The 25,762-nt window shown below is 35.0% G+C and overlaps 1 protein-coding gene across 2 annotated transcripts in view; it reads left to right on the top strand.

Annotated features, from left to right (window-relative positions):
- peng (Pumilio and CPL domain-containing protein penguin) overlaps positions 1-25,762 on the top strand; it is an 84,819-nt gene that overhangs the window by 12,893 nt on the left and 46,164 nt on the right. For both annotated transcript variants that reach the window (XM_089101382.1, XM_089101383.1), the window contains exons 3-4: positions 3,582-3,686; positions 11,280-11,563. In XM_089101382.1, coding sequence (XP_088957508.1) covers positions 3,582-3,686; positions 11,280-11,563 — 389 coding nt within the window. The remainder of the gene's footprint in view (positions 1-3,581; positions 3,687-11,279; positions 11,564-25,762) is intronic.

The following is a 25,762-nucleotide window of genomic DNA, read 5'->3' as shown; positions in this document are numbered from 1 at the left end:
CCCTTCACGCTCCCTTTTCCTCAAACCCATCCGATGAGAATTTGGAGATAGCTTTTTTTTTAAATAGTTCAAAGACCATAGAACGAAAACTCAGGGGTCAACACATCCCCCAGGGCCCGAGGGCAGGTGTTGTATGTTATGCCCTGGGGGAATATATGGTTCTTATTGATGGGATGCTCGTAAAAAATTCAGAGATGGCTCATTTGATTGGAAATTGAAAGTTCTAGTTCAGTTTGTTTTTTAGAGTCAAAAGAGATTGGATGGCAACTAGCCCCCCACGCCCCTTTTTCCGCAAATGCATCCAATAAAAATTTTGATATAGCCATTAAGTTAAAATTGCCCAAAGGTCAGATAACGAAAACTCAGGTGTCGTCACAACCCCGTAGGACCCGGGGGCAGGCGTTTCAAGTTATGCCCTGGGGCATTTATTGTTCGTATGAAAGGGATGCTCGTATAAACTTCAGAGATGACTCATTTGATTGGAAATCAAAAGTTCCAGCTCACTTTTAATAGTCAAAAAAGATCTAAGAGCAGCTAGCCCCCCCCCCCCCCTCCACGCCTTCTTTTTCAAAACCAATCTGATGAAAATTTTGAGATATATATTTTGTTAAAAATAGTTCAAAGGTCAGATAAGAAAAAATCTGGTGTCAATAGAACCCCCAGGGCACAGGGGAAGGCGTTCTAAGTTATGCCCTAAGGGGATGTATGAATCTTATGAAAAGGATGCTCGTATAAACTTCATAGAGGACTCATTTGATTGGATATTCAAAGTTCTAGTTCACTTTTTAAGTGTCAAGAGAGTTTAGGGCAACTAGCCCCCCACACACCCTTTTTCCCCCAAGCCGATCCGATAAAATTTTTATATTAGCCATTTCATTAAAAATAGTTCAAATGTCAGATAAGAACAATTTCTGTGTCGACGGAACCCGCCAGGGCCCGGAGGCAGGCGTTGTGAGTAATGCTCTAGTGGCATATATAGTTCTTATGGAAGGGATGCTCGTATAAACTTCGGAGAGGGCTCATTTGATTGGAAATTGAAAGTTATTTTTCACTTTTTAAGAGTCAAAAGAGATCGGAGGGCAATTAGCCCCCTCCCTTCCTCCACGCCCTAAATGCATCAGATAAAAATTTTGAGATAGACATATTATTAAAAATAGTTCAAAGTTCTGATAACAAATAACTCCAGTGTCTACACAGGGTCCGGGGATAGGCGTTGTAAGATATGCCCTGGGGGCATATATGGTTGTTCTGGAAGGGCTGCTCGTATAAACTTCCTAGAGGAATCATTTGATTGGAAACTGAAAGTCTTAATTGACGTCTTAAGAGCCAAAAGTGATTGGAGGGCAGCTAGCCTCCCCCCACACTCCATTTATTTCTTTCCAGAGGCACTTCATATAGAAGGGGTCGTATAAACTTTAAAGGGGGCTCATTCAATTGGAAATCGAGAGTGCTAGTGCCCTTTTTAAGAGTCAAAAGTGATCAGAGGGAAACTGTTCCCCCCAAGCCCTTTTTCCCCAAATACATCTGATAAAAAATTTGAGGTAGCCATTTTGTGAAAAATAGTTCAAAGATCGTATAATAAAAACTCCTTTGCATATTGTCATTTCCTTAAAAATAGTTCGAAGTTCAGATAAAAAAAGCTCCTGTGTCGACACAACCCCCCCCCCAGGGCTGGGGTAGGCGTTTTAAGTATTGCACTAGGGGCATATATGGTTCTTATGGAAGGTACGCTCGTATAAACTTCAGAGAGGGTTCATTTGAATGGAAATCAAAAGTTGTAGTTAATTTTCTTAGTGAAAAAAGACCGGAGGGCAACTAGCCCATCACGCCCTCCATGCCTTTGGGTGTATCGGATGGATGAACCCATTCGATAAAATTTCAGGTGACCATTTTGCTTAAGATAGTTCAAACATCAGATATTAAAACACCGGGATTTACACAACCCCCCAGGGCCCCGGGATAGGCATTGTAAGTTATACTCTGGGGATATAAATGGTTCTTATAGATGGGATTATCGAATAAACTTCAGAGACGGCTCATTTGATTGAAAACAGAAAGTTCTAGTTCACTTTTAAAGAGTCAAAAGAGACCGAAGCTTAATCTAGTCCCCCCACGCCCTTTTTCCACAAACCCGTCCGATAAAAATTTTGAGATAGTAATTTTGTTAAAAATAGTTCCAACATCAGATAATAAAAACTCCGAGGTTGACACAAACCCATTTTTTCACTTTGATATATGTTATTTTGATATCAGTTTTGATACTTCGATCATTATTTGATTTTTTTTTAAGTTTGATTTTGAAATAAGGAATTTTTTAAAACTTGAAATTTTTTGCAATCAAAAACGAACAAAAATTAATTAAAAAAAACTCTCCGAAAAATAAGTTTTTCAAAGAAAAGTAAAGGCCATTTTAAAATTAAGCTCAACAGATACAAACAATTTTTAAAATTCAAATTCAAAACGACCAGAAATTACTATTAAAGAATAAATGAAACCCAAACAAGGACAGAAATTAAATTTACAATCATAGCAAAAACTTGCAACAAGTAGTGATATAAATGAATAAACAGATATTAAAGCGAGTAATGCTTAGATTGAATATTAAAATCAAGCTTAAGACGAACAAAATATTTTCCTATTGAAGTACAAATGAAACTTAAAACGAACAGAAATTAAATAAGCAATCAATGCAAACAAACATGCAATAGATATTGATGTTAATTAATAAATAAATCTTAAAACGAGTGAAACTTAAATTGAATATGAAAATCAAGCTTGAAACGAACAAAAATCACCACAAACAAGAGTTTGGGTATGACCTTCTCTCACTGTAAAAGTCTAAAACCTAATGCATCATTGGCGCTTTACTGAAAACTATATGCGTCTTGAACAGTCTTGGAAAGTACAAACAACATCAAAATTGAATATTTGATGTATAATGATATTAATAGTTGAAAGATCCATCAGTTCAAGAATTTATTTCACCGTATTTGTATTCTTATTTTCAATGCTGTAAGAACTGGAAAAGAAAATATTTGTAATATAATCCGCTTTCAGTTAAGCGCCAATGACGCAGTAGGCTTTTGGTTTTTATTTACATTTAGAAAGGAAGCAGTATACAAACACCTGTTCTTAGTGAAACTAAATTCGTCTTTAACAACTTTTAAAAGAGCTAATAAATTAAACTGAACATTTGATGTATAATGATATTAATTGCTGAAAACTCATCAGTTCAAAATGTTACTATAATTTTAATGTTTAATTTCAATGTTGAGTACAAAAGAAAATATTTGTTATAAAATTGGTTTTCAGTAAAGCGCCAATGACGCAGTTGGTTTTAGACTTGGGCTAGTGTTTTTATTTTAAGGTCAGGGCCATGGCTTCTTGGGCCTCACCCAAATAGTGAAACCTGAGACTTTAGGGTTTAGAACTGCTGCCTAAAACTTGACTCAATATTCTCAATGTTGACATGTTTTTTTGTGCATTATATAACAAATTATTTTTAGTTTTTTAGTTCATTTCATAAGTTTTTTTTAAAATATGGTTGGTCTTATATACAATTGAGGCTTTATTTCTCTTAGGGTTCAAAACCACGAAGAAAGGAAAAGGCAATAAATTGCAGAAAACGGTACCCAAAGTTAAAAAGAACACAGCGATTCCAGATGAATCGAAAATTCCCAAGAATGGTAAGTATTGCCTCAAATTTCTCCTCTAAATTTTTTTTTGTTGTTTTTTTAATTAGAAATTTTTGACTGTTTGCGTAAGGCAATATATTTCCTTGTGTCTATTAAGTTTCTGAGGAGAAAACTTTTAATTTTTCTCCAACAGACTTTATGGATTTTGACGAAGGGCAGGGTCCTGTGAATGTCTTAAATTGACTTCAAATTCGACCTATCCAAAAAAGGGCGTGTCTCACACTCTTTTGAAAAATGTTGTGCATCCAATACCACTGTAATGAGTTTTTGTTTTTTGTTGGTCGCATTTGCGGAGGTATTCTACTTTGTGTAAACGTAAGATAGATTGTTAATGATTGGGGCTAAAAACACCTCAGTGCCTCTATACCTGACAAAATATTTTTTATATATATAGATTACCTCCCCTTAAAAAAAAGAACTTTCTCTTAACTCCCCTTAAAAAAAAACCCATTAGAAATCTCCTTAAAAAAAGAACTAAAAAAAAAAATTAATGTCGTATTTTCGCCTCTTGTATATTCTAAACGTATAAGATAGGTCCTTTGGCTTTGGTGATGATGGTGGTTGTGTCTTATAAATGTGTATTTATGTTACGGTGAATATCCAGAAACTATTTAATGCCGAAATTCACCGGTGAATTTCCGAAACACCTTTTTTTCTCCTTGGATTTAGTTACCGTTGTCTGTCAATTTTTTCAATTTAATGAAAGGTTTTATGATGGGAGGCTAGGTTGGATTAGATTAGGCTTGGTTAGACGAGGTTAGGTCGGTTTAGGTTAGCTTAAGTTAGGTTTTTAATCCACTTCTGATATTTAGAACCAAACTTAACCTAACCCTATCGAACTTAACCTAACCAAAACTAGCATGATTTAACCTAACCTAACTTTAATTTTTACCATCATAGCTTGCATAAGACTGAAAAGGCTGACTCGCAAAGTTAATTCAATTGAAACAGAGAAAAGGGAATTTCGAACATTCACCGGTGAATGGTCAACATTAACTAGATTTTGGACATTCACCGTAACATGTATATTGTTCAAATACTACATAAAATCTCATTAAATAATCTCATTTCTTTGTTGAATGCAAGCACTAAATTACCCTTTCTTTGTTGAATGGATTGAGACAGAAACGATGGACCTTCAATGCTTGTTTGTTTTTACCTTTTTGTACCCATGTTAGGTTGAGAATGCGTGTTTTCTTGAAATTATATTTGCAAATCTTGTGACATCTTGTTGCTACTATTGACTTATTACAGGGACTTGGTGTTTAATGAAAAGATCTATCTTGTTGCAGTAAAGGCGACTAGATCTGTGCAGCAGCGCTTTTTTGCATCGTGTCATGGTATCTTTGCCGGAGATTTGAATTGTGACCTTTCAGCGTCAGAGCGACTAAGATCTCAAAAACCTTTTTTTTTTCAATCTGAATATTATTGCAAAAGACCATTCACAGATGTATGTCCCTAACTCTTGTTTGAGTTCATGTTCTGTTCAAACGGTGTCAATGTATGCTACCTGTTTGTTGATTTTATCTTTTCTGTGCTGGATCGTTTGCACATCCAATTAAGTTCTATTGTTGATAGTTCTTTTCTTACAAATGACCCAAGAAAAATGAAGAGGGTTGTTAAGTGTGTTTGGAAAAAGATTAATATTGATGTGTGTAGAGCAGAGTTTGATATCTTACTAAAAAAAAATCAGGTGGCTTTCTTCCCACCGTTGCATTCATTGGATTTTCCTGTTATGAACAAGAAAATTCTGATTAACACATATACTAGTGAGATCGAACATGCAATTCGTCGCGCCATGTTGTGTCGTGCCTCTGCGTAAAGTGTGATATGTGTCAGGAATTTTTTTTCATTTAATCTGGCCTTACAGCAAAGTTATAAGCCTTCTAAATTCTGGTGCAAGATTTGAAACGATCATGACCGGCCGAAACCTGGGTTTATTAAGGGGTGAACGGTGTCCGTGCACTAAAAGAGTACAATTCTACTTTAAGGTTATGTGGTAACTAGCCGAAAACCCTACATAAATAAACGACTAAAATGAAAGGGAATTTAGGTAATTTTGAAGAACATCTTATATCGGTATTAGTTTAACCTTAATAGGAAAATTTGAATCCAAAGACAGTTAAAAAACGTATGCTTATATGCAATACATAGTAATATCATCCGGGAGCCGGCGTATCCCCCCTCCTGGATAACTCCCATCCACATTCCCCCCGGAAAATTCCAGATGTTCATTAGAAGGAAATTGAAAGTTATTTATTGCTGATACCAACCATCCCCCAAGAATTTCGTGACAAGGCTCATGATGCCCTGCCTCGCCTTTTCCCCCCTGTGCCGGTAGAAACGCGAATGCAATATTCACACAGGTTCTGTAATTATGCCTTTGGAGATTTCTCATTCCCCCCCCCATAGCCCTCAGGGCAAGGTCTGTAAGTTAAGCAATTCGTTCATGGTTTACATACTTTTCAAAAAGACGAAGCGTATTCGAGTGTAACTTTCAGAGACTATTGAGGAGAGTTTTGGACTAAATCAAAACACATTATGTGTATACGGGTTCTCAAAAGGGTGTAACTCAGATCAAGACCATCTGGTAAGGCTGGTCTTTCCTGGGAAATATATTTCTCCTTCAGACCATCACGGTGGGCTTGACCAGTCTTTAAGTTGAACCCTCTCCTGTTCCTTTTTCTGCAACATTGAAATCTAGTTACCTTTTCTCGGCTAGTATGTCATTCAAGGTGGGTGACTGCACAGAAATTCCCAAAGAGGTAAGATCAATCAAATGATAATTCCTTTGAACTGGTTTTCATTATTTTTCGAGCAGGTAGGCTAAAATATTTTTAGGGACTTACCTTTCCTGTACTTAAATTAGACAAATCTGGTCGGATTAATAGAAAAAACAAAATTCATACTTCCTGATGATATAGTCTCATCAAAACTGAATATCAGGTCCAAATTGAAAGAAATTAATGGTTTTTCTGGTTTATCTGGTTTATGGTTTATCTGGGGAAGTCGGTGTCGGCTTTTAGTTTTATCTCGTTTTTTTAAAATCTATTATCTAAGCTCTACAAGTTGTATCAAGGCCGCCAACATAATTCTAAATAGTTTGACCACACATACCAAAACGTTTATAATGGACGAGATGGAGCAAGTCTTTTTAGGTACCACATCCCCTTAAAAATAGGTAGATTTGAAAATGGACATGTTTAAAATGGATGACGCTTAAGCAGGTAGTTTTATTGAGGCAGTGTTTTCATATCTCTTATTTTCAGCTTGCTACTTGGCTGATAATTTTCATGTTACTGATTCTGAATTTTTTCCTGAAAATTAGTAACACAGAGAATAAATAAAAGATAAGGGCGAGAATCTGTAACATTTTGCTATCAGAATTTGCCGTCATTCCACGTTCGTGCATCATTTTACAATGGAACTTTGTAGCGGAAGGAAAGAATAAATAGAGCCCAAGTAGTGGGGTTTTGACCTCAGGCTCTTCCCTATCTACGGTTAATTAATAAAAAAAAGCTTTCCCTAAAAAGAAGTTTAAAAAAAGCAAAGACCAGCAGAAATAAAGCTTAATAATAATTCAAACTAAAAACGACCAGAGATTACTATTAATGAATAAATAAAACCCAAAATTTAAATAAATGATAATATCAAACACAAAGATACTGATGTAAACAAATGAATCTTAAATACAGTGCACAGCAGCGCGGTCTGGATAGATCTGTTGGATGGTGTGAATTCACTGTCTCTATGCAATCATAGTGTAACATCACCCAAGATAAGGTTAAAAAAAATTTATTTTTAAAGATTTGCCATGGTCAATTGCTCTGATTATGTTTTAAGTTAACTAGAGTCATTTCATCTCTTGAAAAAGGTTTTCTTTTTGCTTTATTTATAAATTAATTTATTTATAAATTTATATTATATTTATAATTTATAATATTTTTATAATATATTTTATAATATATTTTATAATATTTTATATTTTATATAATATAATATATAATATTTTATAATAATATTTTATAATATATTATAATATATTTATAATATAATATAATTAATTTATAAATTAAAATTTGCTTATTATGGAATATGTTGAAATGGGCCGTAAAGATTGATTGGTCAAATACTAAAGTTTTTGCCGTGGGTAATATTGAGACTATGCAGTTAGATACTCAGAATGCTTGATTTTTTCTTGTATTAATTATTTGGGTCTCCCAATGGGTGTTAGAGTGAAATCCACAAGATCACTTCTCCTGTCTCATGTTAGTAAGAAATCTAGAAAATCGGTCAGTTTGCTAGTTCAATGCAGCGCATTCCTACCCGTGTTTATAACGCGGCCGCAATGTTTTGCCCTTGCGCTGACTCCTTTTTAGAGAATATTTACAGACACTTCTAAAAAAATGTTGGCTCATTACATCTTAGGGTTTGTAAAATCTATAACGACAAAAAACCTCACTTTCATTCCATTGTACAAACACTTAAGGTAGAGGAAATTTTAAAGACTTTCCTGAAGGTCAACTGCTGACAGAAAAATCGAGAAGTATCGGCCTAAAAATTTACTTTTTGGTATTTCATACTGTTAAATATTTTGCCTCAATAACTACTCTAGCCCTTATTGAATTGCCTCTTGATTCTTATGCTTTGGGACAAGGCCGTGCCCATGGGGGTGGGGTTGGGGGGTTTGAATCCCCCCCCCCCACGAAATGTCTGTTCAACTCGTAAAAACTTAACAAAAATCGATATAAACAAATTTTTTATGCGTTTTTGAGTTTTTTGTGTGTACCCCCCCCCCCCAAAACAGAAAGTCTTAGAGTAAACCCCCTCCCCCTCCCCCCCCCCAGAAAAAAAGATCCTGGGTATGACCTTGCCTTGGGAGTTTATAACCCTGGCAGCTGTTAGTAAATCACAATTGGATATCTGCTGGGGTTTTTTTTTTACCTATTCAAGTAGTTTATAAGTTAAAGCATCTTATGCAGGTTTAAAATTAATACCCTGGTTTCTATCTAAGTTACAATAATAGTATGTATGTTGCAAACCACTTCATTGGAATTATAGTAGGGTTTTTTGTTTTTGCGTATAACGACTTCAGAGTAGGTTCTTGTTTGAATTGAAGCTGTACCTTAGGGCTTTAAATATTTTGCGTCATGATTTAAAGTCTTGGTAAAGGTATTGTTAGATCATTTGATGGGTGACCAAAAAAATGAATACGATGTTCTTGAAACATGACACAAATTTGATGACATTTTTGGTCGAAAAATTCTTAAGGGAAAACTGTGCCTAAGCGAAGGGGTTTGCCCCCCCCCAGTCTTTTGGATCTGCCCTATTCCCATACTAACCAGTAAAGAGGAGATTTGAAAGAGTGCAAATTGCAGAAATATGGTCATGATGGGATAATGAACGAAAGTGAGGAAAATGAGGTGTTTTAAAGGAACGCAATTTTGTAAATTCTCAGCATTCACTAAACGATTCCACTGTATAACTCTGTTTTTCGAAAAACAAAAAACATTGTATTCTTTTTCGGTTGTTCAAATGAGCTAATATTGGACTTCCTGAGACTGGATAATAAAATTTTTTGTGGCAATTTGCACTCTTTATCGCTATATAAATATATAAAGTATATGATTATATAAACAACTATAGAATGTAAAAAAAAATTATCAATCTTCAGAAGTTATTTGAATAATAAAGAATTGGTTGCTATTGCTTGACTTTACTTAGGATTTGTCTGTTTTATTTATTAATTTATTTATTCACATTATCTAAGAAATTGCAGTTGCAACTTTTGATATCTGGTGCCCGTTATATTGCTAGTCTGAGTTAAATTAAGTATTTTCTGTTTTCTTTAATAGTTTCCAGAGAAATTTGTGTAAGGTAAATTATTTTCCCTTCGCTTATTCATTTAGGGTAATATCTTTTTTCGGTTTTGCGTTTTTTTTTCTTAATTTATTTTGAAAATATTCAAAAGAATATTTTTTCCATCAGAGAAAAAGAGCCATCAGACCTGAAGGTCTGATGGCTCTGACCTTCAGGGAGGTGAGGAGTCTCAGGACCATTGTTGGGAGCATGGGTGCCCATATGGGGGGGGGTCCCGCTCCCCTGGCTGAATGATGCTGCCTTATTTTTATATTTTTGTTCTGAGATTCCTATTATGTAGCATTAAAGTGCCAATTAGCCGAGGTTTGCCCCCCCCCCTGGAATTCAGCTTATGGGCGCCCATGGTTGGGAGATAGGAAGTTCAGTACTGACTAAATAATTTCTTAGACCACACTGCTTTTTCATTTAAAAAAAAAAAAAAAATTTAAACAAGAAAAACGGGTTTTAATTTTCTATAAAGCAGTGAAATATAAAACAATTAAATATACACAAATACTCAGAATATTTCGGCCCCACGTCCGGGAGCCTTTCTCAACGGACAAAAAAAAATATAAAATGAAACAAAAAAAAAATTTTATTTTTAAAAAAACTTAACTTACATCAAATTAAAACATACTAAACACATAAAGAGAAAGAAAAAAACAAAAGAAAAATATAAATAAATGAGAAACAAAACTCACATATTAAATAAACACTTCCATGCACTGAATGTCAATAATGATTCAACTCGCCTCCTCACAGTATATAAATTGAAATATATTAAATAAACACTTCCATGCGCTGCTTATATTTCACTGCTTTATAGAAAATTAAAACCCGTTTTTCTTGTTTAAAATTTTTTTTTTTTTTCAGTACTGACTGATACAAAAGTCAGAGATATACAAAAGTACAGACTTATTGTATCTGTTTTCACTGTCTAATAAATAGACTTATCCCCATTTGAACGTCTATTTGTTCGTCATAGAAAGGCAGTGTGGTCTTGGAAAAAATACCTAATTTAAGGTATGACGTCGAAAGTACTGAAAGAGGACTTGCACTTGTTTTTGTACCTTGAAACTAGGCATTTTTGTACTTACTCTGCCAAAACTATTCATGATCAGTTTTTAGGAGAATGATTTTATGCCCTAATATGTCCTTTCTCTCACCGGGCTTTCAATAATGTTTTTTTACGGAGGAGGTTTTACTTTAAATCCCCTCCCCCTTCTCTTTCCATGTGCTCAGGTGTGCTAGTTGAGAGTTGAAAAGAAAGCGACTTGAGAAAGGGAACAGTCGAATTGATCTTTAAAGACATCAACAGTTTATATGACTTTCCCCGTTTAGAGCGTTATGTACGTTGTTTGTTATGTACGTTTATAGCGTATATCAAAGTGCCGTATTGCTTCTTCACAGCGTTTTTATATTCTGAAAAGCAAGCATACTGGAAAGACAGTGGTAAACTTTATCGGCTCAGTAGTAGGCTTGAAAAACGAAAGGCAATGTTAAATAAAAAGAATTAAAGATTGAAAGCTTCACTGGTAAAATGTGCCTAGGCTTGTGTGACTGATGTTAAAGTCAGTTGTTCCTTATTAACTTTCTCACTGTTTTGCCCGTTTATTAAACACAGTATAGCTGACTTAAAAAATAAATTGTATAGCTGACTTAATTATAAACACTTGTATGATGTTGAAGTCACTTGTTGCTTATTAACTTTCTCATTGTTTCCAGCAAACAAGGTAGGTAAGAAGAAATTTCTTAAACATGGCACAAATAAGAAAAAGAGTTTGCCCAACAATGGTCAGAAACCCGATGATGTTGATTGGAAAGAATCCAAGAAAACACAAAAGAAGTTGAAAGAGAAACGCAAGGAAGGCTCAGAGCCATCTAGGTATCAGTTGTCCGTTAAAGCAAAGGAAGTCTGGGAAGAGCTACGAAGAGATGATACACCTGAGGCTAAAAAAGCCGCACTGTGTTCAAATTTGTACTCTACCTTGAGAGGAAACTTTAACGAGGTATGTCTTTTTGTTTTAATCCAATATTTCAACTATTTCTTTTTCTCTTTTTCTTAGCAATTTGTGCTTATGTTGAACGTGCTCCCTCTCCACCCCAATGCCATCTCAGTGCTTAAAAATAAGTTCGATGTATCAGCAATAGCTTATCACAGCAGTTGATATTTCTACTATTTATTTTTCTTAATTTGTGCTTCTGTTGAACGTGCCTCATTTCAACTATTTCTTTTTCTCTTCTTTTTCGTAATTTGTGCTTATGCTGAAAGTTAGATTTATCTGCAATAGCTGATATCAATAATTGATATTTCAACGATTTGCTATATGATATCAATAGTTGATATTTATTTTCCTCGTCATTGTGCTATATTCTCCTTATTGTGCTGTTTTCATTTTCTCGCCACTGTGCTATGTTTTCTCATAATTGTGCCTCATAATTTGTGCTAGTGTTGATAATTATATTACAGACTGCGACAAAGATGGTAAGAAGCTTAAAAGACAACGTGGATGTTCGGAAATGTCGTGTTTTATAAAATGCTTTATTGAAATGGGCTTATTTGTATGTAAGGACAATTGATTGCCCAACAAACTCAAAATCCATTGTTAGTGATTCTCCGGGATAGTGTCTTCTGTATACATATGGTTTTGCTCCTCCAAGGACAAATTAAGCAAATGTCTTTTAAAGGAAGGATACCCAAGTTTAATTAGATCTTTAGAAAATTGGGAGGTCTTAGAAAAAATAGGGCTCTTGAACATGCTGAACATGAGCTGCCATTTTCATCAAGATTGCAGCCATTTAGGGGGTGTTTGTTTCCAGTTTCTTTATCGCCTAAAGTTTAGTTGTTTTTTTTTTTAAATAATTGCTTTTAAAGGATCTTGGCATAGAATGTTTTTAGAGGCCCTTTTATCCTAAGCAGATTCCACAGCAATAAAAGTGCCGTTTTATGCCATTTTTTTATTAAACATCGATTTTGACCTAAATATGACCGAAATTGCAGGAAATTTATATTCTGGGATAGCTGTTTGAATTGTCTTGATCCTAAATTGAGGGGAATCATATTTTAGTATGGGTAGTACTACTGTTGTCTCCTATTTACCAGGGGTGATCTTATCGAACAAGAAGTAATTGATAAGCATCGGGGGGGGGGGGGGCTCATAAACACGAAAGAATTCGGGCCTGATTAAAGTATAATTTTCTGTCACAAAATAACAATTTTGGCCAAACATGACAAACATAACTAAAATGCCAGTGAATGACAATTTTGAGATACCCACATCATCTAAAACTGTTTAAAGCCTGCATAAAATTTACCTGTCAATAAAATCTCTCCCTTCCTCTCGGAATCTTAAGTTTTGCAGTTTCCTTATCATTTTTCTTCCTAAGTGCGCTTCGGACAATGCTCATCTACAGTACTTCAGTCCTCTAAGCGTCTTAAAATAAGCGCCTCTAGCATATACCTGAAAACGCTCTTATTTTTCTGCTGCAAAAAACGTCTTATAATGCTTTATGTTCCCACTGTACAAAAATCATTAAATTTTTGTGTTTTTAGTAAAGAGCTAATTTTTCAAAATCCTACAAATGTACTGAAATGTTCTAGTGTTACTTTGTTTAAGTTAGTTTTGTAGATATTTGCTACAGAGGGTTTGAAGTGGTCATTTTGGGTGTTTTAAGTTTCAACTTCACTCTTTACTTCCATCTGAAAAACTTGTTTTTTTATCATTAAATAAAAAAACAAGATTTTTCAACTGAAGGGTATGAAGGGTATAAGGGTATAAAGATCAACTTTTTGATTTGATAATAATATGTTCGAAAATGAATTATTTTATGCTTTGTTGGTGTTTGAGTTTTTTTTCTCAGTAAGTAATTGGCTATTGTTCTCTAAGTTTGTGATTTGTATATACTTCCTAATTACATGCCAAGGAGCCTTTGGGGGAGTATCAGAGTGGATTTATTATTGTATGTGTATTGATAATTAATAAAATCTTATCTTAATTAAAAGGCCCCTTTGTTTCAGTAGCAGTTCTTACAAATTAGGACAAACAGTCAAACTTAAGCGTAAAGAGCAAGGTATTAAAGAGGGGCCAAACCATCATATACGGAATAATTTTTGTTCGTTTTGAGTTTTAATGTTGCTCGTTGCTTTCAGTTACAAAAACAAACTTTTTTTCTATTTAATTTCTGTTGGTTTTCAAATAATGCAGGTAAATCTGGCTCAGTCGCCATGAAATATACCCCCCCGGGAAACTTTTGTGAAAATTTCATCAAAAGTAAAGTGCACGCCTCCCCGACCAGTTCCCTCCAGATAGTTCCATCCTCGCTGAAAAACCCCCTTTCGCATAAGATCAATATCATATAAGAAAAAAATTATATCGATTAACCATTATAAGCAGTGTCCTGGTATCGTGCGGGATTCGAACCTAAATGCCTTTATATAGAAAGGCTTGGCTCCCTCCACTACACCGATACCAGGTAACTGTATATTTTATTTTGCAGTAGTGTGATGTAAATTAGTTGTAAATATAGAAGAAACAGATATATTCTTGCTCTTGTATTTAATTAATTAAAAAATAAATTTCCCAAAAAGTTTTTCAAAAGTAACGGTCATATTAAACTTAAGATTAAAAAAAAGGTAAAACTCTAAATTAGCTACTTTTTGCTATCTTGGAAAGGGGTTAGGTTAAGAAAATGAACCTTCCAGTTCCAGGTATGGGTCTACAGGTTAAACCATGTTCCGGGAAGGTGTTTTGAAGTACCTTCTTCCACTCTTTCTCCCTCTAGAGGGTGGTGACCTTTGTTGACCTTTTAAAATCTTTGTGGTATGAAAGTGAAACCTTGTAAAATAGATCTTGTGCTTCAATGAAGTACAAGAAAACTGTTTTTAACTTTACAACTTAGCTCAATTTCAATTTATGAGGGTTCCAAGATCTACAAACATATTTCCTAAATTTAAGAAGAAACCCATTGATATGGTTTAAAATTCTACTCAAATAACAGGAACTGTGTTTTCAGAACTAAAATTAGAGAAAAAGAAACTGGTAACTGAAAACTAAAGTAAAATGTTATTTTATCAAAATTTTAATAGGTAATAGACTTGTCAATATGGGCACCCATATGGGGGGGCAGAGGGGGCTCCAGCCCCCTCCCCATTAGCTGAATGATTCTGCCTTATATTTTGGTTTTCAGATTTCTATTAGGCCTATAAAGCATTGGAAGTGCCGATTAGACCAGGTAAGCTCTCCCCCTAAAATTCAGTTAATGGGTGCCCATTGAAAGAGAATAGTGTCTGACCATGTATGTTAAAAAAAATTGGGAAAACAAAAAATCGCAAAGAAGAGAGAAAACGAGGCCAATATGAGAGTTATTGCCCTCGTTCTCTCTCTTCTTTGCAATTTATTGTTCTGTAATGATTAGCCAGTGTGGTCTCAGAAATCATTTACGACTAGCTTATATATTATGAAAATTTGGGTTTTGTGAAAGACTGAAGGAGAGGCAATTAGGTTTTTCCAGGAGAAGGGGATGTTGCCCAAAACGAAACAGGGCGTCAATCAACACAACATGACTACGCTTTCGCTAAAAAGCCTTGTTGGAGGTGTACAAGTTGGACATGTCAGAAACAAGCCGGTTTGCGTGTCAATACGTGGTTTGCTCACAGTAGAATGCGATTTCTTACTGCAATTCGTTTCATTTGTTTTTGGGTTCTAATTTCATTAATCAAGTATTATGTTTTCATCATATTTTGTGATATTTCATTAGGAATGAGCGTCAAAGAAACATGTTCTAATTAGGCTCTATATACATAGACGCTATGACAAATAAATACCATCAATAAATTTTAAAACGAACAAAAATCGCTAAAGAAAAAAAAACACTTTGGGTCCTGATTACTTCCTTTACTGTAAAAGTCCTAAATATAAAATGACTTACTGCTAGACCCCGAAGTCGCGCCGATAAGTCGGCGGCGCGCCGCCAAAAAAACGGTAGCGCGCCGTCGAGCTTGCATCAGCGTGCTGACGCCGCCGCTGATTCTATCGACGGCGGCGTAACGCCGCCGTTTTTTTGTGTCTCTCTCTCTTTTTTGCTTATCGATATCGACCTCCGGGCTTCAACCGTCATCCCGGCTAATCTGTTTCTTAAAGATAAATACTGTCATTTTGGGCTCGCCATGTATATCAGTTCGTAGGAAGAAGAAGAAGAAATTTTTCTTGAAACAAAATTCTACATTCCACTTTAAAATTCTGTTCGTTTTTCTTTCTGATTTTTCGGATGAAAAGAGGTAGGTAAAAGAGCATTAGGCAATTCAGGATGTTATGATAGGCAGAACAATCGCAATCGCGCTGAATAAGTAAAGAACAATGTTGGCACAATGTATTATTTTTTATTTTTTTTGTTCTTTTTTCCATACCAGGGCATACCGTATCGAAGGAGTTGTCGTAGAAACTTCGGAAAGGGCTAATTCGATTGGAAATTGGAATAGCTAGTGCCCTTTTTAATAGTCAAATGTAATTGGAAGGCAGCTAACACCCTTTCCATGCCCACCATTTCCCCAAATACATCCAACCAAAATTCTAAGATAGCCATTTTGTTCAGAGTATATCAGAGACAAAATATGTTTTTGAGGAGGTTACTCCCCCAATACCCTTAGGGCAAGGGTCTTAAGTTATGCCCCGGGGGTATATAAGAACGATGTTTGCACAGTTTATTATTTATTTTTTTTTTCCTTTAGACCAGGGCACTTCGTATCGAAGAAGTTGTCGTAGAAACTTCGAAAAGGGCTCATTCAATTAGAAATTGGAATGGCTTGTGCCCTTTTTAATAGTCAAAAGTGATTGGAAGGCAACTAACACCCCTTCCACGCCAACCATTTCCCGAGACACATCCCAATCAAAATTTTGAGATAGCTATTATTTCAACGTAGTTGAAAGTTCTGGAAATTAGGTCTTAGAGGATGACAACCACCCTCACAGCCCTTAGGGTAAGGGATGTAATTTATGCCCTGGGGGCATATAAGGTGTTTATAGAAAGCATTGTCGTAGAAACCCAAAAAGGAGTCATTCGATTGGAAATCGAAAGGCCTAGTGCCCTTTTTAATAATCGAAAGTGATTGGAAGGCTTGATATTTTTATAGTAAAGATCGATGTGGGTATAATGATTTTTTTTTTTTTTTTTAGACCAGGGCACTTCATATCGAAGGAGTTGTCGTAGGAACTTCGAAAGGGCTCATTCGATTGAAAATAGAAAGGGCTGATGTCCTTTTTTATAGTCGAAAGTGATTGGAGGGAAACTAATCCCCCTACCACGCCCACCCACCCATTTGCCGTTATGTTTAAAAAGTAAATGTTGCCTTAATATTAAATCAAAATGCTCTGTGCATTTTATGTGTAGCATATTAATGCTAATTCTCAATAAGGCATCTCAGTAGTATCCCATGAGCGACTGAGGGTATTATGTTCAAACTTTCGGGGCTACTTCTGCTCTTAAAATTTAACCAAATCAAAATAGTGTAAGTGTTTCCAAGCTATCAAAGAAAGTAAAGAGATTTTTTTTTGCGAATGGTATCAAGTTTTCCATTTCAGGTCAACTAGATGAGGTATGAAATTAAATTAAACAGTACTATTTGTGTCCAGATTTTTAAAAGGGTCTATGTTGTTAAAAATTGCTGAAAATTTCTTTCCAGCATACAGATAGCAGGCCAAACTATAAATTCTTAAAAAAAACGAAAAGATTTAAAGTATTATTTTATTTTTCCCTGAAAAGACTATGTCAATATAAAACGAACAGAAACTAATTAAAAAAAAAACTGTTTCCACAAAATAAGTTTTTCAAAGAAAAGTAAAGAACTCCATTAAACCAAAAATGAGCAAAATTAAAACCAAATAATCTACCAAGCGTGAAACTACCATAAATCAGCATCGATAAATAAATGAAACCCAAAACGCACAGAAATTACAATAAATAACCGAGTCAAACTCAAAACGAGCAGAAATTAACATAAGTTGGGCTCAAAACCCCTATGCCTTACCAAGGCCAGAACATAATTTGCATTTTACTGAAAAAAACCCGAATGAATGTGTATTGTCAGTTTAATATACATATATTGATATTTAGTAATCAAAATATTAATATTATTTGATTTATTAAAGTTATAAAAGTAAAAACTTTATATTTTTTAAGTAATATATACAGTTCTTGTTCACATTTTAAGAGTCAAAAGAGATTAGAGGCCAACTAGCCCTCCCCCCACGCCCTACATTCTTTGAGGCATCTGCCCCCTCCCCCACCAATATGACACACCTCTGGACTCCTAAGATCAAATACGACCCCTTGTCCTACTTTTAAAATCCATATGTAAAAAATTGATAGTTCGTATAATTTATGGACTATTGGGTTTTTATGGACTATTGGACTATTTATGGACTATTGGGATATATTTATGGACTATTGGGATATAATTTATGGACTATTGGGACTATTGGATGCAAATTTATTGACATTTTCAGCTTTTCTGGACAAACTAGTCTACGCCCCACTTTTTCAAAGGGCATCCGATCAAAATTTTGAGATTGCCATTTGTTCAAAAAAGTTCAAAGCCCAAATAATTATGCTTCCGGGGTTGACCGCACCCCCCCCCCCGCTCCTAACCCCGGGGAAATTGCTCTGAGTTACGGGAATACGAAGTTGTTACTTTGACACTTTGTTAATAACCTTATTTCAAAATCAAACTTTTTTTTCAACATCAAATGTTCATCAGATTATGAAAACTAGTATCAATGTAGCAATACCAAAGTAAAAAAAAAAAATTAAAGATAGCATCAAAGTAACCAAGGTATCAAAGTAATAATAAGCAAGTTGCATAACTTACAGCCCTTGCACTGTAAATCGAAGTTGCCACGTATATCACTAACTCCAAGTATTGAAGTAAACCCAAAACGAACAAAAATAAATAAACAATCATAGCAAAAAAACATACAACAAGTAATAATATAGATGAATAAATAAATCTTAAAGCGAGTGATGCTTAAATTGAATATGCAAATCAAGCTTAAAAGGATAAAAAATATTTTGCTACTGAAGTATAAATGAAACCGAAAACGAACAGAAATTAAATAAACAATCAATGCAAACAAACATACAATAGATACTAATATAAATGAATAAATAAATCTTGAAATGAGTGAAACTTAAATTGAATATGAAAATCAAGCTTAGATCGAATAAAAATAACCACAAACAAGTAAGGCCGTACCCAGAGAGGGAGGGGGGGGGGTAGGGAGGTTTGAACCCTCCCCCCTGAAATGTTTTTTTGACTCGTAAAAACGTAACAAAAATGGATATAAAGATATTTTGTTTGCGTTTTCTGTTGTTTTTTTGGTGTAACCCCCCCCCCCCCGAAACAAAATCTTTGAGTAAAACCTGCTCCGAAAAAAAATCCTGGGTACGGCCTTGCAAACAAGAGTTTGGATATTGCCTCCTTCTGTCAATGCAAAAGTCTAAAACCTACAGTGTCATTGGCGCTTTACTGAAAACGAATTATATTACCAATATTTTCTTTTTGTTCAAGTATTACTTAATATTGAAAATAAATACTAAAATTACAGTAAAATTTTGAACTAATGAGCTTTCAGCAATTAGTATCATTATACATCAAATATTCAGTTTAATTTATTAGTTCTTTACAAGATTGTTCAAGACGAATATAGTTTCACTACAAACAAGAGTTTGGATACTGGCCTCTTCTTTAACTTAACTGTAAAAAAACTAAAGCCTACTTGGCACTTCATTGGCACTTAACTGAAAACGAATTATATTACAAATATCTTCTTTTCCAATTCTTACAGCATTGAAAATGAAAAATAAAATTACAGTAAAAAAAATCCTGAACTGATTAATCTTTCAACAATTAATATCGTTATATACCTAATATTCAATTTGATTTTGTTTATACTTTCCAAGACTGTTCAAAACACATAGTTTTCAGTAAAGCACCAGTAGTTTTAGACTTTTGCAGTGAGAGAAGGAGGCGATACCCAAACTCTTGTTTGTAGTTATTTTTGTTCGATTCAAGCTTGATTTGCATATTTAATTTAAGTTTCACTCGTTTTAAGATTTATTTATTCATTTATATTAGTATCTATAGAAAGGCCATACGGCTCCAATGTTTTATTATGTATTTATTTTTTTTTTCCAGAGGCACTTCATATCGGAGTCGTCATATAAACTTCAAGAGGGAATCATTCGATTCTAGTGCCCTTTTTAAGAGTCGAAAGTGATCGTAGGGCAACTAGCCCCCCTCCCACGCTCTTTTCACCCTAAATACATCCGATAAAAATTTTGAGGTAGCCATCAAACAGTTCGTTGTAACGAACTGTAAGTAAGGAGCGACCCGGCTCAATGGTAACCGAAACTCTAGAAAACGTTTTTTTGATACCAATAGATACATCAAAAGAATCAGATTTCAATGCTGATTTCAAATATATAACTTTCATCAAGTTTAGTAATACCCATCAAAAGTTACGTGCCTGAGAAATTTGGCTGATTTTCAAAAAAGGGGGAAAGATCCCCTAAAAGTTATAGAACCTTAATGAAAATCATACCATCAGATTCAGCATATCAAATAACTCTTGTGCCCAAGTTTCAAACTCCTATCTACAAAAATGTGGAATTTTCTATTTTTTGCGATAACAAACATCATGGTTGCGTGTTTATTTTTTTTTATTTTTTTTTCCAGGGGTGATCGTATTAACCCAGTGGTCCTAAAATATTGTGGGAGAGCTCATTGGAACGGAAATTAAACGTTCTAGTGCCCTTTTTAAGTGACCAAAAATAATGGAGGGCAACTAGGCCCCCTCCCACGCTCATTTTTTTCACAAAGTCACCCGATCAAAATTTTGAGATAGCCATTTTGTTCAGCATGGTCGAAAATATGATAACTAGGTCTTTTAGGATGACTTAATCCCCCGAAATCCCCAGGGGGAGGGCTAAAAGTTATGAACTTTACCCAATGGTAACATATAGTATTGGTTATTGGGAAGTATACAGAAGTTTTCAGGAGGTTTTTTTTCTGGTAGTAGGGGAGGGGGGGGTCGTGGGTTATGTTGGAGGACCTTTTCATGAAGGAAGTTGTCATGGCGGAAGGGAAATCGCCATGAAGGAGGTGCCGGACTTGCCAGCATTATTTATCGGTTATTGGGAAGTATACAGACAATTTCAGGACGGATTTTTTTCTGGAGGGTGGGGATGGAGGAGAGGGTTACTCGGGAGAATCTCTCCGTGGAGGATGTTTATTTGGGGTAAGGGACATTTCTATTAAGGGGGTGCCGGATTTCCAAGCATTATTTAAAAAAACGATCAGAAATTAAATAAAAAAAACAAGTTTTTTCAACTGAAAGTAAGAAGCAACATTAGAACTTAAAACGAACAGAAATTATAACATATATGAGGGGGTTCTCCCCCAAGTCAATACCTCGCTCTTTACGCTGCAGTTTTTTTTAGTGCTTTCAAAATATATATCTATTATAATTAAACGGCATTTGTTTTTATTTTGTTTGTGAATTAATTTTTTTTTTTAATATCTTACGCGCATAGCGGCTATTTGAATAAGGTTAGAAAAACCCTGTATGAGCAATTGAGAAGGCGTAATAAAAAAAAAAACAATAAAAAAACATGTGATACAGAGATCTGGTAAAAGAAACTTTTAAAAAAATAATGTTGATGTCAATAACTTTATCAAAAGAATATGCTTATAATGCTGATTCTAAATATATAACTTTTATTAAGTATAGTAATACTCATCAAAGGCAACGAGCCTGAGAAAATTTACCCGATTTTTTAAAGAGGGGGGAAACATCCCCTACAAGTGAAAGAATTTTAATGAAACTCACACCGTCAGATTCAGCGTATCAGAAAATCCTGTTACATAGGTTTCAAGCTCATATCTGCAAAAATCTGCAACTTTGTATTGTTTGCCAGAAGAAAAATATACGAATATAGAAGTTAGTTACGTAAGTCAATTTGTAAATTACGTCATAACCAAATGTAGAGACATCCATTTAGCAAAAGAAAAGTAAAATTTTTATGCAAATTTTGCTTTCTTATTCAATGACGGTGAGCCAAAATAAAAGCTGCATTAACTAAAAAACGATCAGAAATTAAATAAAAAAAAAAAGTTTTTTTAATTGAAAGTAAGGAGCGACGTTAAAACTTAAAACGAACAGAAATTATCCCGTATATGAAAATGGCTGTCCCCTACTCAACGCCACGCTCTTTACGCTAAAGTTTGACTCTGTCTCAGAACTATTTTTTTTAAAACAATAAAAAAATTTAGCGTAAGGAGCGAGGCGGTGAGGAGGGGACAGCCCCTTTCATATACGGAATAATTTCTGGTCGTTTTAAGTTTTAATGTCGCTCCTTACTTTCAGTTTAAAAAACTTGTTTTTTTTAATTTAATTTTGTTAAAAAATAGTTCAAAGATCATGTAACAAAAGCTCTCGGGTCGACACAAGCCCCCAGGGCCCGGGGGTAGGCATTGTAAGTTATGCCCTGGGAGCAAATATGGTTCCTACAGAGTCAAAAGAATAGAGTTAAAAGTTCAGAGTCAAAAGAGATTGGAGGGCAACTAGCCCCCCCCCCCTCACGCCCTTTTTTCCCCACTTGAATCGAATAAAATTTTGAGATGGCCAATTTGTGAAAATAGTCCAAAGGTCAGATAACAAAACTCTGATGTCGACACAACCCTCCAGAGTCCGGGGGCAGGCGGTGAAAATTACGCTCTAGGGGCAATATAATATTCTTATGGAAGGGGTGCTCGTATAAACCTCAAAGAGAGCTCATTTGATTGGAAATTGAAGTTCGATTAGAAGTGAAATTGAAAATTCTAGTTCACTATTTAAAATTTAAAAGTGATCGGAGGGTAGCTCCCCCCCCTACAATTTTTCCCTAAATGCATGAGATGAAAATTTTGAGATAGACGTTTTGTTTAAAATAGTTTAAAGTTCAGATAAAAAACTCCGGTGTTGACACAGTCCCACAGAGCCCGAGGGCAGGCGCTGTAAATTTTGCCCTGGGGGCATATAAGGCTCTTATGGAAGGGGTACTCGTATAAACGTCAAAGAGGGCTCATTTGATTGGAAATTCAAAGTTCAAGTTCACTTTTTATAAGTCAAAAGTGATCGGAGGGGGCTATCCCCCATCCTTTTCCCCCCAAATGTATTAGGTAAAAATCTTGAGATAGATATTTTGTTGAAATAGTTCAAAATTCAGATAAAAAAAACTCTGGTGTCGACACAGCCCCACAGGGTCCAGGGGCAGGCGTTGTTTGTTATATTCTGGGGGTATATGGTTTTTATGGAAGGGATGCTCGTATAAACTTCATATAAGGGCTCAGTTGATTGGAACCTGAAAGTTGTAGTTCACTTTTTAAACGTCAAAAGTGATCGGAGGGCAGCTAGCCCCCCTCCTCCACGTCCTCCCCCCCCCCCCAAATGCATCAGATCAAAATTTTTAGATAGCCTTTTTGTTAAAATTTATGTGTTAACACAACCCTCCGGGGCCCGGAGACAGGCGTTATAAGTTATGCCCTTGGGGTATATATGGCTCTTATGGAAGAGATGCTCGTATAAACTTCAGAGAGGGCTCATTTGTTTGGAAACTGAAAGTTTTAGTTCACTTTTTCAGAGTCAAAAGAGACAGGAGGGCAACTAGCCTTCTCCCCTCCTCCACGGCCTTTTTCCCCAAATGTTTCAAATAAAAATTTTGAGATAGCCATTTGTTAAAAATAGTTAGAAGGTTAGATAACAAAAACTCTTATGTCAACAAAACCCCCCAGGGCCCGGGGGCAGGCGTTGGAAGTTATGTACTGGGGGTGTATATGGTTCTTATGGAAGGAATGCTCGTATCACACAGTAACTGTATAGTAAGAGCGACTCCTCTCAATAGTAACCGAAACTCTAAAAAACGGAATTTTAATATCAATAGATTACATTAAAAGAATTGGATTTTTATGCCGATTTTAAATATATAAGTTTCATCAAGTTTACTCATACCCATTAAAAGTTACGAGCCTGAGAAAATTTGCCTTATTTTCAAAAAAGGGAAAAACACCCCTTAAAAGTCATATAATCTTAATGACACCATCAGATTCAGCTTCAGATTGAGAATAAATCACACCATCAGATTCAGTGTATCAGAGAACCTTACTATTGAGGTTACAAGCTCCTATATGCAAAAATGTGAATTTTTGTGTTTTTTGCCAGAAGAAAGATCACGGATTCGTGTTTATTTGCCTTTTTTCCCTGGGGTGATCGTATCGACCCAGAGGTCCTAGAATTTTGTGAGAGGGCTTTTTTGAACAGAAATTGAAAGTTCTAATGCTTTTTTAATCAAAAAATTAAAGTAAAGAACAAACTTCCAGCCCATAGTAACTAAAATAAGATTATAATTTCATGTTAAAGATTGATCAATGATGTCATATTCGCCGGTTGTAGCCAGGTCGTCTTACTATTCCAATTAAGAAAAAGCCATAGGCTTTTTCCTGTTTTAATACAGTAAGGATTTTAGTAAAGGGACGACAATAATAAACCCCAATGGCAGAAATTACGACAGCAGTAATGAAAACGATGATGACGGGGATGGTGTCAGGCTCTGGAAATATCTAGGGGTCACACGGCTCAGTTTTCTTACATGATAGTAGACGAGATGAGGGTAGTTTGATGAGAGCTGGTAAGTTGTCAGTAACCCTCTTTGTGAGAGTAGGTTTTCGAAGTGGCTAATAATTCTTTTATACTACTGGGTAAGGTTAAACTCTCAATCAAGTGCATATTTATTGTGGTATCAATTCATACTGAGATCAATTGACTCTTTGCATCCTTTTATATTAGTGCATGACGTCATGAAATATAGAGGCATATATAATATGTTACAACCATAAATGACGTCATACAAAGACAATAAAGATTAATCTGTTGAATGTCCCTGGTTATAAAATCATGATGACGTCTCTTATCTTGGCGTCAGACACTACGATAAATGAATTAAAAAAGTCGTGATCTCAGCATAATGTTGTCTAAAAAAATTATTCAGCTGCCAGATAGTAATATAGGATTAATTGCTAAAATAAAGATTATGGTACTTGTCTGTTATAGCGCCTAATTTAAGTTCTTTATCTAAGTAGAACCTGTTTCTGTGACTAATCCTAATGAAATATCACAAAATATGATGAAAATATAACACTTTAGAAACAAATTTCGGCTATATATTTGCACAATAATGGGGGGGGGAGTATAGCAGATCTGCATGCAAAATGTGTTAGGTACAATTATTCTACATATTATGAAGTAAGAATTGTTTTCTAACTTTACACAGTCCGAATACTTAACCGTCCCCCCTCCCCCTTCGTAATGTGCAAATATAAAGCCAAAATTATATATATCCTATCTATTCTGTCACTTCTCTTTGTCTTGTCCCACGCTAAACTGAAAGAAACTAACGAAAAAACCGGTTCTACTTAGCTTCTATAAACAAAAGCTCTATCACTTTATAGCGAATTACTGAATTACTATGAGTTACTCTTCATGCTAAAGTTTTTAGCACTTTTAATAAACAATTCTAGTTCTATTTAAACAGCTCTTGTATTTCACGAGTTGTTCTTAAAAAATTGCCCTATGGCGGAAGGGTGCCCTTCCGCCATAGGGCACCCCTTTCATCGTGGAAATACATTAATAATATACAAATATTTTTTCATTAAATATTTGTCATACAAACTGTTGTATAGCTGATTGAGAACAAGGTTTTATGAAAAATATTTGTGTTTTATTAATGTAATTCCACGGTAAAAGGCGGAAGGACACCCTGCAGGACCGGGAATGGTATTTTTTTGCGGTTTTGAATTTTTTCGTAGTATGCCTTGTCTTCGTCAATTATGTTTGGCTACCCAAATCCAAAATTCAAAAAATTAAAGTTGTTTTTAAATTAGTTTAGGTGACATTAAAGTTTAAAATTAAGTGAAAAAGATTATTATGTCACCGAGAGGAGAGGAGGTAGGATTATTTAATTAAAAAAAAAAAAAAAAAAAAAAAAAACTTTTCGGTAAGTGTCTGTCTTTTTATTATAAATGAAAAATGAAGAACTGTAGCAATGTAAATTGATCACCAATGATAGCGATCTTGCATTGCGCAGTGCTTTATACCAATGAAGAGTTTTATTTTAATTTA

This window comes from Artemia sp. Qi Xiang Cuo, chromosome 15, assembly GCF_049724085.1.
Source record: "Artemia sp. Qi Xiang Cuo chromosome 15, ASM4972408v1, whole genome shotgun sequence".
Taxonomy (NCBI): domain Eukaryota; kingdom Metazoa; phylum Arthropoda; class Branchiopoda; order Anostraca; family Artemiidae; genus Artemia; species Artemia sp. Qi Xiang Cuo.
This window is presented reverse-complemented; position numbering and strand designations above follow the sequence as displayed.